The 17,075-nt window shown below is 43.9% G+C and overlaps 2 protein-coding genes across 9 annotated transcripts in view; one reads left to right on the forward strand and one right to left on the reverse strand.

The window, feature by feature from the left end:
* The window catches only part of LOC140484587 (glutamate dehydrogenase, mitochondrial), an 80,471-nt gene extending 69,569 nt beyond the window's left edge, over positions 1–10,902 (reverse strand). Inside the window, exon 1 of the mRNA XM_072583066.1 lies at positions 10,309–10,902. Within this exon, the coding sequence (XP_072439167.1) occupies positions 10,309–10,720 (412 nt within the window). The 5' untranslated portion in view covers positions 10,721–10,902. The remainder of the gene's footprint in view (positions 1–10,308) is intronic.
* A 339-nt stretch (positions 10,903–11,241) lies between these two features.
* Positions 11,242–17,075, forward strand: part of shld2 (shieldin complex subunit 2) — a 98,574-nt gene continuing 92,740 nt past the window's right edge. For 3 of the 8 annotated variants that reach the window (XM_072583067.1, XM_072583074.1, XM_072583075.1), the window contains exon 1: positions 11,267–11,401. The gene's annotated coding sequence lies outside the window, so the exon portion shown is untranslated. Of the gene's footprint in view, positions 11,402–15,054; positions 15,889–17,075 lie in introns of all 8 variants that reach the window. The other 5 variants (XM_072583068.1, XM_072583071.1, XM_072583072.1 and 2 more) reach the window with 4 other exon arrangements.

Here is a 17,075-nt window from a genome sequence, read left to right on the forward strand (position 1 = left end):
AAATATGGGTTCCTCATTTAATACAAGGACAGATTAAACTGCAAGAATCACAATAACAGCCATATATTCCATGTAAGGATGCCATGAAACTATTCCAACAGAAATAAAAAGACAATTAAGAATGTAATGCTGTACAAATGAAAGCTGCTTCTAAGCTCATGTGACTGCCTTTAACCTTAGCTCATCAAAAAATGAAGGACAGGCAATTCTGTCACATGAATGACAGGTCAAAGTTTAAAAATGGTTAATCATTAACCAAAATGTCATATTCTAGCAAACAGTATGGAGCAATAACCCATCTGAACAGATTAGTAAAGACAATCTTGATCTTGCTGGGACAAATTAACTTCGAAGTAGTATTATAATTTCACAAACACCACTTAAATTTCCTACTTATGGCAATAAATGTTAATTGTTTCTGATAAGACAATCTTCAGTAAAAGAATGAAAAAGATGGAGAAGGGAAAGTATTTATGAATGCACTGGTTCCATTCACATAACTGCAATATTTCTGTAATGAATTTGCATTTCTGAACCAATCCATGTTTCATTAAATTAAACTTTTGTATGAAGACAACTCCACAAACAATAATGGTCTAATCCATTGACTAGTTGGACAGTACTAAATGAAGGACAGGATTAAATGAAGAACCAGAATGACACTTGGGCAAGAAAGGGCATCTTCACACTGGAGTAAGACATGAAAGCAGGTGTATTGGTGTGAGTTTGCTGATAAAAAAAAATTGGAAATCTTAATCTTAAAATTACCTTGATACTGATTTTTTTTTTAGAAAGGGTGGATAGGGGTGTGTAATACCTAAAATATAAAGATGGCTTTCTTTAATAAAGGGCTATAGAAAATGTGAACAGCATCTTCAAGGTCCTTTGGAGGTCTCTTTAAGCTGATGAAAATTAAATGAAGTAACTGTTTAAGTAATATCTGTGTATCTAACATTGTTGTAATTCTTATCTTATATCACACTAGTAATTTGGGCTATTGCCATGCTGGAGTTATATTAGGAAGCTTGAAGATCGACTGTAAAGTGGAAAAGGTTTCTTCTCTCTATCTAGTCAGGAGATATTAGATGGAATCCTGGAGAAAGCAACAGAAATATGCTTAAACTTGAAATTGAAAAGAACATTCCCATGCATGAAGTAAATATATGCACTAAAGTGAGCCATTCAACCCTTCAAGTTAAAAATCAAACCAAAGTTGCTCATGCATTGATCAATTCCAACAACTGTGGATGCACTGAACTTGTGTAATATACTGAAACCTCAAATTAAACTTTCTAGATTCACTAAGAGCATTGCATATACTATAAGTTTATGTTTTTCTGTTAGCTGACTAAATAAAACACTGAAACGGTGCATGTAATATTCCAGCTGGATTAATAAAACACAAGCATGGAAAGGCTGCGAACAACACTATGTCCAAGTGTGTCCAGACTTTGGTTTATGCTTCTGGCCTTTCCTACATCTTACCTCTGACCAAACTCTCAGTTACTTCTAAACTCTGGATCGATGTTAACTTTTTCAACTTATTGCTCAGCTGTGAAGTATATTGAAGCAATAACTATTCAAATTGCAGAAGGGTCAACTTTCTGCAAATTCATGGACGATGCCACCTACTGACAAAAGACATAACGTAAACCACACCCTAAAAATAGTAAACTACTGTTTTTATTTCAGTTTTCCAGCGTCTACAAAGTACTGGAGAAAACCAACAGCTAATATTTTGAGTCCAGTCTGATACTTGTTCAGAACCAGCAGGAAAGCTTGTTCAGAAAGTTTGCTGATTCAATAAGTAGTAAACTTTTGCATTGTTGAGGTTGGCATGACTTCTCAGGAACAGCAAGCAATGCAACAATTTCTAGTTAAGTGCTTGGACGGCAGCTCTGCTTTTGTTCCTTTTGAAAGAAAATGTCCAAAGGAACATTGTTTGCTGTACCCAATTCGAAGAGAGAGTCGGCATACTGCAGGGACTTACTTTATACAGCTGTCACCCTTACTCGCTGAATTGGTCTCCAAACATTTAAAAGAAACTTTAAGTTGAAATGCCATATTACTGCACAATGTACTAAATAAAAAATAAAAGTGGACCACGATTACATGCAGTAATCCATGATCAGCTGACACCACTTATCCTTAATGAAAACCTTATGAAATACTCTAAGATCTGAGAGATTACAACAAGAAACAAGGAAACAGATAATGCTACAAATCAACCATTAGGCAGGCAAGTGATTTGAACTTGTGATGATGTGGTTGGAAAATACTAGCACTGTTACTGACATATGATAAGAAATTTCATTCCTACTTTTAGTGCTGCAGAACAATGTCTTCCTTTGAATACTCAGGAAATACCAAACTGATAGAATTTTTAATGTGTATTCTTCAATAACTTAATAGGATGTGGTGGACAGAAGACTATTCCAAATTAATTCAAATTCAATGTCATTTTAGCAAACAGTTCTGTCATAGCAAAAAATGTTTCAAAACTAACACTTTAAAAAGTCAACTGAGCTGCAGCAATTTCCAATGAAGAAAGTTAGCTGCCTCCTAATGTGCACCTATCCAAGGGCACCAAAAATACGTGCATTAAAAATCCAGAATTGTTCTTATTAAATATGATGAAATTACTTCTATCAGCAGACAAAGATTTAAAGTGGAAGAACCAGAGATGAAGTGAGAATTATTTTTAATGTAATGAGTTAGGGCATAGAACACACTGCCTTGGTTTGATAGAAGATTCAGTTGCAGTTCTTGAAAAAGGGCTGATTAAATACTCAAAGGGAACAAACATGGCTATTAGGGCACAGCAGCGGAGTTACTTTTAGTTTAAGACTTTAGAAGCAAAGCATCAGGAAATTTCTTCTCTTGTAGAATCAAAAAAATTGCAACACAAGACTACCAATGGGTGCAGTGCTTCTATACAGACTTTTTGAAAGAGTTATCTAATTAGTACCAATGGCATGGGTCAAATAGTCTCTTCCTGTGTTTATCACTGATTTTAAAGCAAGGAAAAAATCTTGTGACCCTGCATATGCTGGAATCATAGAATGAAGATCAATATTATAATCTCATCTGAAGTAAAATGTCAGATGCACGAGTTCAATAAATTGTTTCAGATGCTTGACATTTCATGCAGCAATTATTCTGCAATCTTGAGAATCCAGCACTTGCAAAAATCCAATCTAATATGAAATTGTACTTAGGCAAATTTTACCTGTAAAATTTATACATTTGTTATTCTCTATTTTTGATTGTGAACTGAATTGGGAAAAGACTGTTTTACAGTAATGTTTGTAAGTGATTCAGCTGTAGAGGTCTGTGTAAAAAGCAAGATTCAGCCAGCAAGAACTTACTGATTGGTTTGGGAATTTGCGACTAGTTGCAGATGACCAAAAGGTCATCCGTTTGACAGCAACTCTGACTCCTGGGTATTCAGACTGCTAAACAGGGTATGCACTGTATTCCTCTCTTGTAAAATATCTAAAGTCTGAAGAAAGCCTTATTTTCCCCTACTTGTTGCTGTAAGCTGTTGATTTAAATGAATAAGCAAGAGAATTTGTAATTCATGTTCTAGTCACTCTATGCCTCCTGTGAAGTACTGAGAGAACCTGATGGAAACAACAGAGAACGGAAGGACTTAGGAAACAAAAGGAGCAAACCCATCAAGTCTGGATCACTGGTGTTATTGAACTTCTACCTTGGTAGTTTTCTTCCCTCCACTTATATTTACCACTTTTTTTGGAGGGAGTTTTATAAGGGCATCAGATTTCTGATGTTAAATATTGACAGTTAAGTTGTTTACATATATAGTCTAAATTTATTTGTAATAAAGTTATACAGAATGGAAATAGGCCCTTTGGCCCAATTCATCCATGCTGACCAGGTTTCCTAAACTGAACTACTCTCATTTGCCTGCATTTGGGCCATAATCCTCGAAACCTTTCCTGCCCATGTACCTATCCAAATGTCTCTTAAAAATATTGTAATTTTACCAGCTACCATTTCCTCAGGCAGCTCTGATCATAAATGCACCACCCTGTGTGGTGAAGTTGCCCTTGGATCCCTTTTAAATCTTTCCCCGCTCATCTTAAACCTATGCCCTCGAATTTTAGACTCCCTACCCTGTGGAAAAGACCCTGGCCATTCATCTTCTCTAGGCCCCAGTGATTTTATAAATCTCCAAAGTCACCCCTCAGCCTTCTATGTTCCAGGGAAAACAAGTCCCAGCCTACCCAAGTGCCTTGTAAATGTGGACAAGCTGTGGCGAGTAAGGAGGTCAGTTACTCATCAGTGTTCCTAGCTTCTGACCTGCTCTCGTAGCTACTGTGTTTATGTGATGAGTCCAGTTGAGTTTCTGGTCAATGGTAACGCCAAGGATGTTGACATTGTTGAATGAGGAATGCAGTGATGTTAACACTGTTGAATGTCAAAGGACAATGTCTCTTATGTTTCCTGTGCAAGGACATGAGTTTAAGAGTCTGAACGGACACAAGGTCAGAAAAGACTAAGAATATCTGTCATCTTTGGCTAAACTAGTATGATAGCGAGAATTGATTTGGTCATTGTTGTTAATTACTGAACACAGGTCCATTTTTTCTGTTAATCTCAATCCAGAGTTAAATTGAGGATTTGTGTACTCTGATAAAATTTTTTAACTTTTCTGATGATTCAAGGAATAGCTGAGAAACAGAAAACTTGTGCTGTTTTCTAACAAACCTCCTGTAGAGACTTGAACAGAGTAATTTTTAGCAAAAATGTTTAAGTTTAATACACTGCCTCAAAATTAGGAATACTAAGATCAACTGAAAGCCAAACCCTATCACAATAACATGCACTAAACTGGAACATGTGGAAAACAAACTGCATTTATGTGGTAGCCTCATTGTTAACCATCTGGAGGTGCTCCATTCAGGCATTAGTCAACAACATTTAATAGAATGGCATAGAGATATTATGAGAAAGTGAGGACGGCAGATGCTGGAGATCAGACCTGAGAAATGTGTTGCTGGAAAAGCGCAGCAGGTCAGGCAGCATCCAAGGAGAAGGGGAATCGATGTTTCTGGCATCAGCCCTTCTTCAGGAAAGGAGCAGGAGAATCACCTCAAATCGGTCCACCCCTCTTACTCACTCCCACCTTTCACCCTTGCAACGTGCAGCCCTCCACTCCCTCCGCTCCAACCCCAACCTCACTATCAAACCGACAGACAAGGGAGGCGCAGTGGTAGTTTGGCGCACCGATCTTTACATTGCTGAGGTTAAACACCAGCTCGCGGACACCTCCTCCTGCTGTCCCCTTGACCATGACCCCACCTCCCATCCCCAAACCATCATCTCCCAGACCATCCATAACCTCATCACCTCAGGGGATCTCCCATCCACCGCCTCCAACCTCATAATCCCACATCCCGCACCGGCCATTTCTACCTCCTGCCCAAAATCCACAAATCTGACTGCCCCGGCCGACCCATTGTCTCAGCCAGCTCCTGCCCCACCAAACTCATCTCTACATACCTCGACATGGTCCTGTCCCCCTTAGTCCAAGAACTCTCTACCTACGTTCGGGACACCATCCACGATTTTTGCTTCCCCAGCCCCCAAACACCTTATCTTCACGATGGACATCCAGTCCCTATACACCTCCATCCCCCATCACGAAGGCCTCAAAAGACCTCCGCTTCTTCCATTCCCGCCAACTGAACCTGTACCCTTCCACTGACTCCCTCCTTCGACTGACTGAACTGGTCCTCACTCTGAACAACTTCTCTTTCCAATCCTCCCACTTCCTCCAAACCAAAAGAGTAGCCATGGGCACCCGCATGAGCCCCAGCTATGCCTGCCTCTTCGTCAGATACGTGGAACAGTCCATCTTCCACAGCGACACTGGCACCACCCCCCACCTTTTCCTCCGCTACATCGATGACTGTATTGGCGCTTCTCGTGCTCCCACAAGGAGGTTGAACAGTTCATCCACTTTGCTAACACCTTCCACCCCGACCTCAAATTTACCTGGACCGTCTCAGACTCCTCCCTCCCCTTCCTAGACCTCTCCATTTCTCTCTCGGGCGACCGACTCAACACGGACATTTACTATAAACCGACTGACTCCCACAGCTACCTAGATTACACCTCCTCCCACCCTGCCCCCTGTAAAAACGCTATCCCATATTCTCAATTCCTTCGCCTCCGCCGCATCTGCTCCCAGGAGGACCAATTCTAATACTGGACAACCCAGATGGCCTCCTTCTTCAAAGACTGCAATTTCCCCTCAGACGTGGTTGATGACGCTCTCCACGGCATCTCCTCCACTTCCTGCTCCTCTGCCCTTGAACCCCGCCCCTCCAATCGCCACCAGGACAGAACCCCACTCGTCCTCACCTACCACCCCACCAACCTCCGTATCATCCGTCGTCATTTCCGCCACCTCCAAACAGACACCACCACCATATATTTCCCTACCCTATCAGCGTTCCGGAAAGACCACTCCCTCCGCGACTCCCTCGTCAGGTCCACACCCCCCCACCAACCCAACATCCACTCCCGGCACCTTCCCCTGCAACTGCAAGAAATGCAAAACTTGCTTCCACACCTCCCCCCCTCACTTCCCTCCAAGGCCCCAAGGGATCCTTCCATATCCGCCACAAATTCACCTGCACCTCCACACAAATCATTTACTGCATCCGCTGCACCCGATGTGGCCTCCTATACATTGGGGAGACAGGCCGCCTACTTGCAGAACGTTTCAGAGAACACCTCTGGGACACCCGCATCAACCAACCCAACCGCCCCGTGGCTGAACACGAACTCTCCCTCCCACTCTGCCAAGGACATGCAGGTCCTTGGCCTCCTCCATCGCCAGACCATGGCAAGATGACGCCTGGAGGAAGAGCGCCTCATCTTCCGCCTAGGAACCCTCCAACCACAAGGGATGAATGCAGATTTTTACAGCTTTCTCATTTCCCCTCCCCCCACCTTATCTCAGTCCCAACCCTCTGACTCAGCACCGCCTTCTTGACCTGCAATCTTCTTCCTGACCTCTCCGCCCCCACGCCCTCTTCAGCCTATCAGCCTCACCTTAACCTCCTTGCACCTATTGCATTCCCAACGCCCCTTCCCCAAGTCCCACCTCCCTACTGTTTATCTTAGCCTGCTCGGCACACCTTCCTCATTCCTGAAGAGGGGCTTATGCCCGAAACGTTGATTCTCCTTCTCCTTTGATGCTTCCTGACCTCCTGCACTTTTCCAGCAACACATTTTTCAGCATAGAGATATTAAGACTGAATGAACTTAGTAATAGAGGCCGCCTTAAGGACATTTTAAATGGATGAGAGGTTAAGAGGGGAAAAGGTTTCAAAGACTTTGCAGCTTTGACAATTGAAAATAGCCAATGATGCAGCAATAGAAATCACAACATGTAAAAGCCAGGAATGGAGAAACACACAGTCTGAGGATTGTAAAGCTGGAGAATGCTATAAAGGATCAAGGTGTTAAAGAGATATAAAACAAGGGTTAGTATTCAAGCATTCTTTACATGTAGCATTCCATTTCAGAGTGCATTACACTACAGACAAAAGGTACACTAACGACACCATGAAAAGCAGAGGGAGGAACTAAACTGAAAACAAAATGAGTGGGGAACTAAAAGGACAGTCATAGAAGATTTTGAAGAACATTCTTCTTTTAAATAAAGGAAACAGGAGAAAAACAGCTACAGGGTCATAGAAAGAGCAGCTGACAGTGGAGCGAGAGAGGCAGGCATGAAGTAGAAATCAATGCAAATTTCCACACTATCATGCCTGCAAAAAGGGAGAAGATGGTTAATGGAATTAGGGTAATCAGGTGGAAGTGACTTCTCAATATGTTGAAAGAGGATTGATAAAAAACCGGAGTATTCAAACTATGAAAGTGAATAAAGCATTGACTTTGATTTCAGTGGTAGAGGGAAGGATAGGGAAATAGGTCAGTGATGTTGTGGAGATGGAAGAAAGTTTTTTGGTAACAGAATAAAAAAGTTAAAGCCTATGAGGATGGGAGAACCCTGCACTTCTAATCCAATGTGTGTCAGCCAGCAAGACTGCTGGAGTCAAAGGAAAGATACTGCCAGAAAAAGGTTGTCAACATTCATGTGGCGGATGTTTGGCCTCATCTAGGTCTATATCCAATTATATTTCCATTTGCTGACCTGGATCAAGGGAGGTAGAAGGCAGAGTTTGGTATCTTAAGCACTCCGGTAGAAAGACCAATCCAATTATTTTGGACAAAAACAAAGTTGCTGGAGAAGCTCTGCAGGTTGGTCAGCATCCGTGGAGAGAAAGCAGAGTGAACAATTCGTGTCCAGTGACCCTTGGGAGTTTTGTAAAGTAAGGTCAATGGCTGAAGTCAAACTGGAAGAAAGTGTTTCTTGTGTAGCAAACAAGATCAATTATTTTGAGAGGCTGTGGGGAGAAAGATGGGAAGGTGGAGATGAGGAAGGTGGGAAAACTATTTTGTTTCTACTGAAAAAAAATGCAGTTAGTGATTTTGGCAATAAACTGGTAGGCAAAAAGAGAATAAATTATACAAATTAACATTATCCGAAAGCAGGTATTCAGGCCTAATAAAAGGCACTCAAGCAGGGCCTACAAAAGCTGTTGTTCAGCCAAGCAGCAACACTATGGGATTGCAATGGTACTAGAACGAAGATAGAAACAGGGTATTCATGAAAAAAAAACTTTCTACATGACAAAACCCAAGGTGTAAAATTCAGTTAGAAAACAGCAGGGACAGGTTTGATGAAAACATTTCAAGGATCTCTACAAGCGGATTTAAATTGACATGTAAAAAGGCAGAATAAAAGGAAACAATTGAAGCTGAACTGGTTTGTGCTAAACATCAAGGGTGTGGCTATGACTGCACTTTGGGAAGCTGATGTTCACCACCCAGTCTTACTGCTCACAGAACAAAATCCTGCCACGGAAGGGATAGGAGAGGTCAAGGGAAAATTAAAATCACTAAGGATCATTATTTGCTTAGTGAAAGGTGGAGTTAGAAGATAAAAATTTTGGGGGTGGGGGTGGGGGTGGGGGTGGGGGTGGGGGTGAGAAGAAACAAAGAAATCTCAAAATAAAACTACTCTCCTTCAAAATATGTCCCAACTATCTGTATGTGGCCTTACAAGTCAGCAGTTTAATGACTTTGAAAATTGAAATCAATTCCAAATGACTTGAGCAGCATACTTTTATAGAAGGAACAATACCCAAATTATTTTAATAGCTGAAAAACAGTCAATTCCAAATAATGCTGAATGCATCAGAACAGAGTGATGGAAACAACTTTAAAGCTCCAAAAGTTAATTGGTCAAAAACATGCCAAAAACAAAGTGCAATAGGAAATCTAGAAGCCTAAACAAACAGTCAAACTTTCTAATTTTAAGCCTACCCTTGCAATACATCCAGTTTTCCCTACATACACCATACTAAAAATACAACTATGCTCTTCTGCAAATACAATGCCCAGACTCTATACCCTTGCATTCATTAGCAAGGACAATTCCTCCAGTGAATAAAAATGTGAATAAATAAATTAAACTACAGATTCCAATTGCAGCAGCATTTGCAGTGGATTTGATAGAGGAGTAGGAGCATAAGTAGCTGACTCCACAGAGTGACAGGGTAGTAAGGGCAAGGGCATCTGCAGCTGTCCTTAGAGGGAGAGGGTAGTAAGGCAGGGATATCTATAGCTGTCCCCACAGAGACAGAGCTTGAAGGGGCAGGGATCCTGCAGCAGTGCCCAGAATGGCAGTGCAGCAAGGACACAAGAGGCCACAGCTGTGATCAGAGGGGCAGTTTGGCCAGGTAAAGGGTGCATGCAACAGTTCCACAGAGGGACAGTTGTAGCAGCAACCACAACTGTCTCCACAGGGAGAGTATGGCAAGTGTCTGCTGTTGTCCCATGACAGATGGCATGGCAGGGATGGCCACAACTGTCCCAAGGGCAGCAGAGCATAAGTGGCTACACTTGGACAAAAGAGAGAATTGGGGGGAGTGGGAAGGAGAATGAGGGGGGAGGTAGGGGACAGAGAAATATGCAGGGTGAGGAGAGGGATTTTTGCAGAAACACCCAGGGAGACAGGGCGACGAGGACTAGAGAAACAGGATGACAGTGGGGCTTACAGAAGTCCCCAGACAGACTAGCAAATATAGAAATGTTTGCTGAGGGGGGACAGGGTAACAGGAGTAAGGGTGCCTGCAGTTACCCTCAGAGGAACAGGGTGGCAGGGTAGCCAAGGGCCAGACGAATGTCATTCCTTTGACTTACCTCCTTTGCAGGGCGTCCGGTGCTGACTGTGCTGAGCTCGGTAGCCCTCGATAACCTCCCACTCGCCATTGTCCCTCTTGATGGGGAAGGAGATGGACAAGACGTGGTTGCAGGGCTTGATGATCCTCAGGATGCCTCGCACCCGGTTGTGCTTCTGCTCGTCCGACTCGCGGGTCCGCAAGTCCTCCACCAGCTTATCCTCCACGATCTTCGCCCCGCGGTCGAAAAACCCCTCCACCATGGTGAAGAAGTTCGGGTCGTCCTGCTGCTGGGCGGCCGAGGGCTCGGTGGAGTATCGCCGGCGGTGGAGCAGCGCAGCCGGGCCGCAGATGCGCTGCAAACCGCCCTCGCCGGCGGACGGCGAGGAAGCGGCCGCCCCGCGAGCCAGGAGTTCCCCTAGATACCGGTACATGGCGACCGACAGAGAAAGGAAGAAAGCGTGGGGAGGGTTTGGACGGAAACCGTGCTGAAGCGAGACGCCAGGAACGCCGAAGCACGGAGGATTTTTCCCTCCCCACGGTCCGGCAAACAGCTGCCGCTGTTTCACTTAATGCCCGAGACCAGACTTAATGACAGCCACAAAACCCGCCGTTACGCATGCGCCGCCCTGTCAAGCAACGCCACGACCACGCTTGCGCCCGGGGGGAGGGGGGCGGGGCGATATCCCACAGCGCTCGCCGGCCCGTTGGAAGGAAGGGGTGGGCCGAGGATGTGGAAGGAGCATGCGCACAAAGCACGCTCCGCCCCTCCCTCTCCCTCTGCCTGACCCCGGAGACTGACGGGGGCACCTGTGTGACGTAACGCGCACGCGCAGACCATGCAGCCGGTTCCTCCCTCCCCGCCCCAAAAGGGTCAAACCAGCCAATAGGGATCGGCGGGGCTTGTGAAGTTTCGAGAATCCTCGTTAGTTTCCGTCGGATGTGCGAGTCTCCCTTTTGGAACGCAACTTTAGGGGGGAAAAAAAAACTTGTCGGCAATTCGTTTGTAGGTTGCGCAACACGCGTTGAGGGAGGAGAAGGTTTTGGGAAGAAGGCTTGGTTTGCAGGATGCTTTATCGTCAATTTCTGCCACCCTGACGCTGTCACTGCCAGAGGTAGGGAGGCTGCAACTTTGTTCGACTGTCCGTATGAGGCCGATGTCATTTACCTCACCAGATAAACATTTAATCGTTTTGTCCGTGTTACTTCCAAGATCACCAGCTTGCCCATGGTTTCAAGCAATCACGAACAATCTGGATCGTCTAACTATCCGATCCCAGCCATTCAAATCCATGTTGAGTTCACATCCCAAATTTTAGGCAGTTAATATCTTGTGCCCAACCCATGTGGATGAGAAAGCTATCTCATGATCCATTATTTTTTTTAAAATGCGCAATAACTCAAACATTTTCAGCAGTTAAAGAGCTAAAATATGTATGGTGGGAATTTATCTCGTATGGATGTAGGTTTCTCGCTGAACTGGAATGTTCAATTTCAGATGTTTTGCCACCATACTAGGTAACATCATCAGTGAGCCTCCTAAAGCACTGGTGGTATGGCCAGCTTTTTATTTGTGGAGACAGTGAGGTCTACGGGTGCTGGAGATCAGAGTTGAGAGTATGTTGCTGGAAAAGCACAGCAGGTCAGGCAGCATCCAAGGAGTAGGAAAATCAATGTTTCGGGCCAGAGCCCTTCATCAGGAATGTGGCTGGGAGTCTCTGGGTGGGGAGATAAATGTGAGGGGTGAGGTGGGGCTGGGGCGAAGTTAGCCGAGCGTGCAGTAATGGATGGAGGTGAAGGTAAGGGTGATGGGTCGGAGAGGAGGGTGGTGCAGATAGGTGGGACGGAAGATGGACAGATAGGATAGGTCATGAGGACAGTGATGAGCTGGAAGGTTGGAACTGGATAAGGTGGGGCGAGGGGAAATGAGTAAACTGGTGAAGTCCACATAGATGCCCTGGGGTTGAAGTGTCCCGAGGCAGAAGATGAGGCATTCTTCCTCTAGGCATTGGGTGGTGAGGAAGTGGCGATGGAGGACGCCCGGGATCTGCTTGTCCTCGGCAGACTATAAGACATAGGAGTGGAAGTAAGGCCATTCAGCCCATCGAGTCCACTCCGCCATTTAATCATGGCTGATGGGCATTTCAACTCCACTTACCCGCATTCTCCCCGTAGCCCTTATTTCCTTGTGACATCAAGAGTGGGAGGGGGAGTTGAAATGTTCAGCCATGGGTTGGGTTAATTGGTGTGGGTGTCCCGGAGATGTTCTCTAAAGCGCTCTGAGAAGGTGTCCAATCTTCCCAATGTAGAGGAGACCGCATCTGGTGACAAAATGTCTGAAAACAAACCTTCCAAGCTCAGCCAGGAAACCTACATCCAGAACCTCAACCTGAGTTACAAATCTTCCCAAAACTCGTTAATGTATCTCATATTTCTAATGGGATAGTAAGATCATTCTCTGTATTGGTAATAATAATAATAGAATAGAATCTCTACAGTGTGGAAACAGGCTCTTCGGCCCAACAAGTCCAGACTACCCTCTGAAGAGCCATTCCTCTACCTTAATATCATATATTTACTGCTTTCTAATACAGCTAACCTACACGTCCTTGAACACTGAGCAATTTAACATGGCCAATTCACCTAACCTGCACATCTTTGGATTGTGGGAGGAAACTGGAGCACAGGGAGAATATGCAAACTCCACACAGAAAGTCACCCAAGGCTGGAATTGAACCAGGGTCCTTGGCACTCTGAGGCAGCAGTGCTAAACACTGAACCACTCTGCTGTCCCAGTGATTCTCTTCCCAATTTCTTTCTGTTCTGAGGTCAACTGTTTGCACAGTTGCTGTTATATTTGACCTTTGTGTGTTGCTGTCAGGCTGTAAGCAGACCTATGGTATGCCAACACAAAGTATCACTACACACTGAGGTTCTACCTGTCCCCAATAGTACGAAGGATGGGCCTGTCTTTGTTGCCACAGAACACTGCAAGACGATCACACCTCTCCTTCTGGAATGTGCCTGTGCAAAGAAGGTGTGTAAACAGACGCAATGCTTTTTGTCAAGGTTTGTCCTGAGCAACCCTGTGACACAGGACTGTGCTGTACAGTCCGTTCCCCAGGACACACACAAGACAACCATTAACTGTGCTTAGCAGTAAATAAGCTCGGTGAAAGACTCTTTGATCCGCCCAAAACTTGTTAGGTCTTCCACTACAAAGGTTTGATCACGACCGAGTGTTGACCTAGTACATTACAAGGTTCAGGACTATGTGTTGAGGGATGCACTAAAACCTGGGGCAGCTGGTGCCAAGGCGCAGGGGGGAAAGACCAACATCTGAGTTCTTTCTGCCAAAGTACAATGGGGCTGTATTCAGTTGTCAAACCCTCTTGTTGTTTAAAGTTTATCGAAGTAGTGTTCCTGCAGGGAACGTCAGATCCATGGTTTGTTTTTCCTGGTATGCAAAGACTGTACAGAACTGCTCAAGTACCTGTGTATGTACATAAAGACTTTTTTGAATAAAGCATATTTTGCAATTAAAAAATAATTGATTGTGAGCTAAGCTTCCAATAACATGTTAGTACTATCACAAAGACTGTCCATTTCTACCTCACAACGTGAATCCTTTCTGACCTCAGCTCATCTAACAACAAATTGTACTCATAAATTGTCTTTCATGTAATGAACAGTCCCAAAGAGCTTCACGAAGACATCATGGAGCAAAGTTGTTCATAATGACATAATGGAGAAAAATCAAAAACATAAGGTGCTAAGAAGTATTTGAACAGATGATCAAATGCATGGTCAAATTGAGAGAGTTCTTGAAGAACAGGCAAGGCCAAGCAGTTTAGAAAGGGAATTTCTGAAATGGGATTCAAAAGTTTTGGAGTAATGATGAAACCAGGAATGTTCAAAAGGCTAAACGTAAATGAATGTAGACACCCTAGAAAGGTAATGGCACTGATGGTGATTCCATTGATAGAGGATATAGCTGTTGATTGACTTTAAAAAAGGGTTGAACATTTTTAAATCTAGCTGACACTTGACAGGGCCTCAATGTCATTCAGCGATCACAGCTTTGATGGATGAGCCAGATATCACACTAGGGCTTATGATTAACTTAAATTTGAGAACACATTATTTTCAATGTGTGATGTCACTGCCTCAGTAGTATGCTGCAAATGAAACCCCATAATTCCCAGAGTTGTCACAAATGTGGAAAATCTGATTAAACAATTGAGTTGAGCAAGGTTGCCTAACTAATGAATCCCAGCCCAAAGAATATGCAAAGCCTACATTTTCATTAACAAGAAAATCCTTTGTTGTAATCAAGTTTTTTTAACCAATGGCAAGAAAGAAACATGAACTGCTAACATATAACTCAAACATTATCCCTTTTTAAAATTAACATGCACTAACAAAGAAACAAGACACAAGTATTTTAAAATAAGAAACAGAAATTGCTGGGAGAAACTCAGAAGGCCTGGTAGCACCTGTGGAGAGAAAGCAGAGATAACTTTTCAATGTTCGATGCAAGTATGATGGGTGGATCGGGAGAAAAATCAGAAGCGCAGTCTGGTATCAATCCGGATGACATACATTGACAAGTTGTTTTCTTTCAGCTTTCTTTTGATTTATTTTTTAATTTCAAAAATATACTTTATTCATAAAATAATTTGATGGTCTGTACAGTTGGACATGCCAGATATATGTAAACATTCCATTTCTTTGCATACCAAAACAGAGTAATCATTCCTATTTACAGGTCTGTACGATTATATTTTTAGCTGAGGCGTCAGCAGAGCCCAAATGACTGCATGGGCCCCCTGTTCTTCTTTAGGCAGGCAGACGTTATACGATGGTCTTTCCCCACCGCGCCTTGGTGGCAGCTGCCCCAAACTTCAGCGCGTCCCTCAACACATAGTCCTGGACCTTGGAATGTGCCAGTCTGCAACACTCAGTCGGGGTCAACTCCTTCAGCTTGAAGATCAACAGGTTTCGGACTGCCCAGAGAGCGTCCTTCACCGAGTTGATGATCCTCCAGGCACAGTTGATGTTCGTCTCGGTGTGCGTCCCAGGGAACAGGCCGTAGAGCACGGAGTCCCGCGTCACGGCGCTGCTCGGGACGAACCTCGACAAACCCCACTGCATTCCTCTCCAGACTTCTTCTACGTAGGCACATTCCAGAAGGAGGTGTGTGACAGTCTTGTTTCCCCCACCCCGCAGCCGCTTCGAGGGCAGCATGCAGTGCGGCTGAGAGTCCGGGCGTGAATAAAGGATCTCACAGGCAGAGCCCTTCTCACCAGCCAAGCTATGTTTTGGTGCTTGTTAGAAAGTTCTGGCGATGAGGCATTTTGCCAAATGGCTTTGACAGTCTGCTCAGGGAACCGCTCGATAGGATCCGCCCTCTCCTTTTCCCGAAGGGTCTCGAGGACACTATGTGCTGACCACTTCCTGATGGACTTGTGGTCAAAGGTGTTTTTCTTCATAAACTTCTCCACGAAGGACAGGTGATACGGAACGGTCCAACTGCTCGGAGCGTTCCGCGGCAGCAACACCAGGCCCATCCTTCGCAACAACGGGGACAGGTAGAACCTCAGTACGTAGTGACACTTTGTGTTTTCGTACCGGGGATCCACGCATTTCTTTTGATTCCTTCTAATTCTTAACCAATGACGAGATGCTATGGTAATACTAATTCCCAGTCTTTTTTTCACTAGTTGAGTCTTTTAGCCTTTTAATGCATGATTATTTTAATTTTTTTCTTTTTATTCAGGAATTTTCTGAGACAGAACAGTTTACAGGGAAATGATGAGTGAGAATATCTGCCAGGAATTTAACTGTTACTTCTCCACGCACGAGGGAGAAAAAGAGATTTAGGTGCTTTCTCTTTGCAGGCTAGAAGCTTCTGCTTAATGATGACATGCACAGGCTGTGCTCACCTGCCCAGGAACCAATCAAACGGCTGTCACTATGCTGATCCCTCCTGTGTCCACAACAGCTCGTCTCAGTTGAAAAAAACAATCAAAAGATTGTCTCTGGCCCCTCCCAAGTCTGTTTTGATTTAATCCGCTTCCCCTCTCCCTACCTTTTCCTCACCTTTGATGGCTTGCATTGTCTTTAACAGGCTTTGTCCTTAAATTATTCAATTTGAAAATGGGTGATTTACTAGTCATGGTTAATGCATAAAAAGAGTGCCACTGGTGATTCGGTGATGGATTTTAAAAAGTTTCAGTTCCGTGTAGAGAGCATTTTTGCATATTTAAAATAAGACTATCTCTGGACAAAATTGACTTGAACGCATCCAAGCAGAGCCCAGACCATCTAGAATTCTCACTCAATGCTTGATAATGGTAACATTGTCGATTCCAGACATGCATTTGTAAAACTGCAGATATCTTCCTCTCTTTGATTTTAAGCATAATTTTTTCCTGTTTTATAGACCACTGTCCAAAAGGAAGTGACCTCTACAATGCATTATTTTTCTTATTTAAAGGTAGTCCAGCAATTTGGCTGCCAAATTCCTGTTCCTTATCTATCTGATACCTCCTGTTGGAAAATATGATCATGATCTGAGAACAGAATGATGTTCATCTGTAACGTCCTCTCTAACCGAATAGAACTCCAACTCAGACCCTTCAGAATTATGGAGTCATGGAGGTCAGCAGCACAGAAAAAGGCCCTTTGACCCATCAAGTCTGTACTTGTCAAAAACAAGCACTTAACTATTCTAACTCCATTTTCCAGCATTTGGCCTGTAGCCTTGCATGCCTGATCATCGTGAGT

The sequence above is a fragment of the Chiloscyllium punctatum genome, chromosome 13 (assembly GCF_047496795.1).
Source record: "Chiloscyllium punctatum isolate Juve2018m chromosome 13, sChiPun1.3, whole genome shotgun sequence".
Lineage (NCBI taxonomy): Eukaryota > Metazoa > Chordata > Chondrichthyes > Orectolobiformes > Hemiscylliidae > Chiloscyllium > Chiloscyllium punctatum.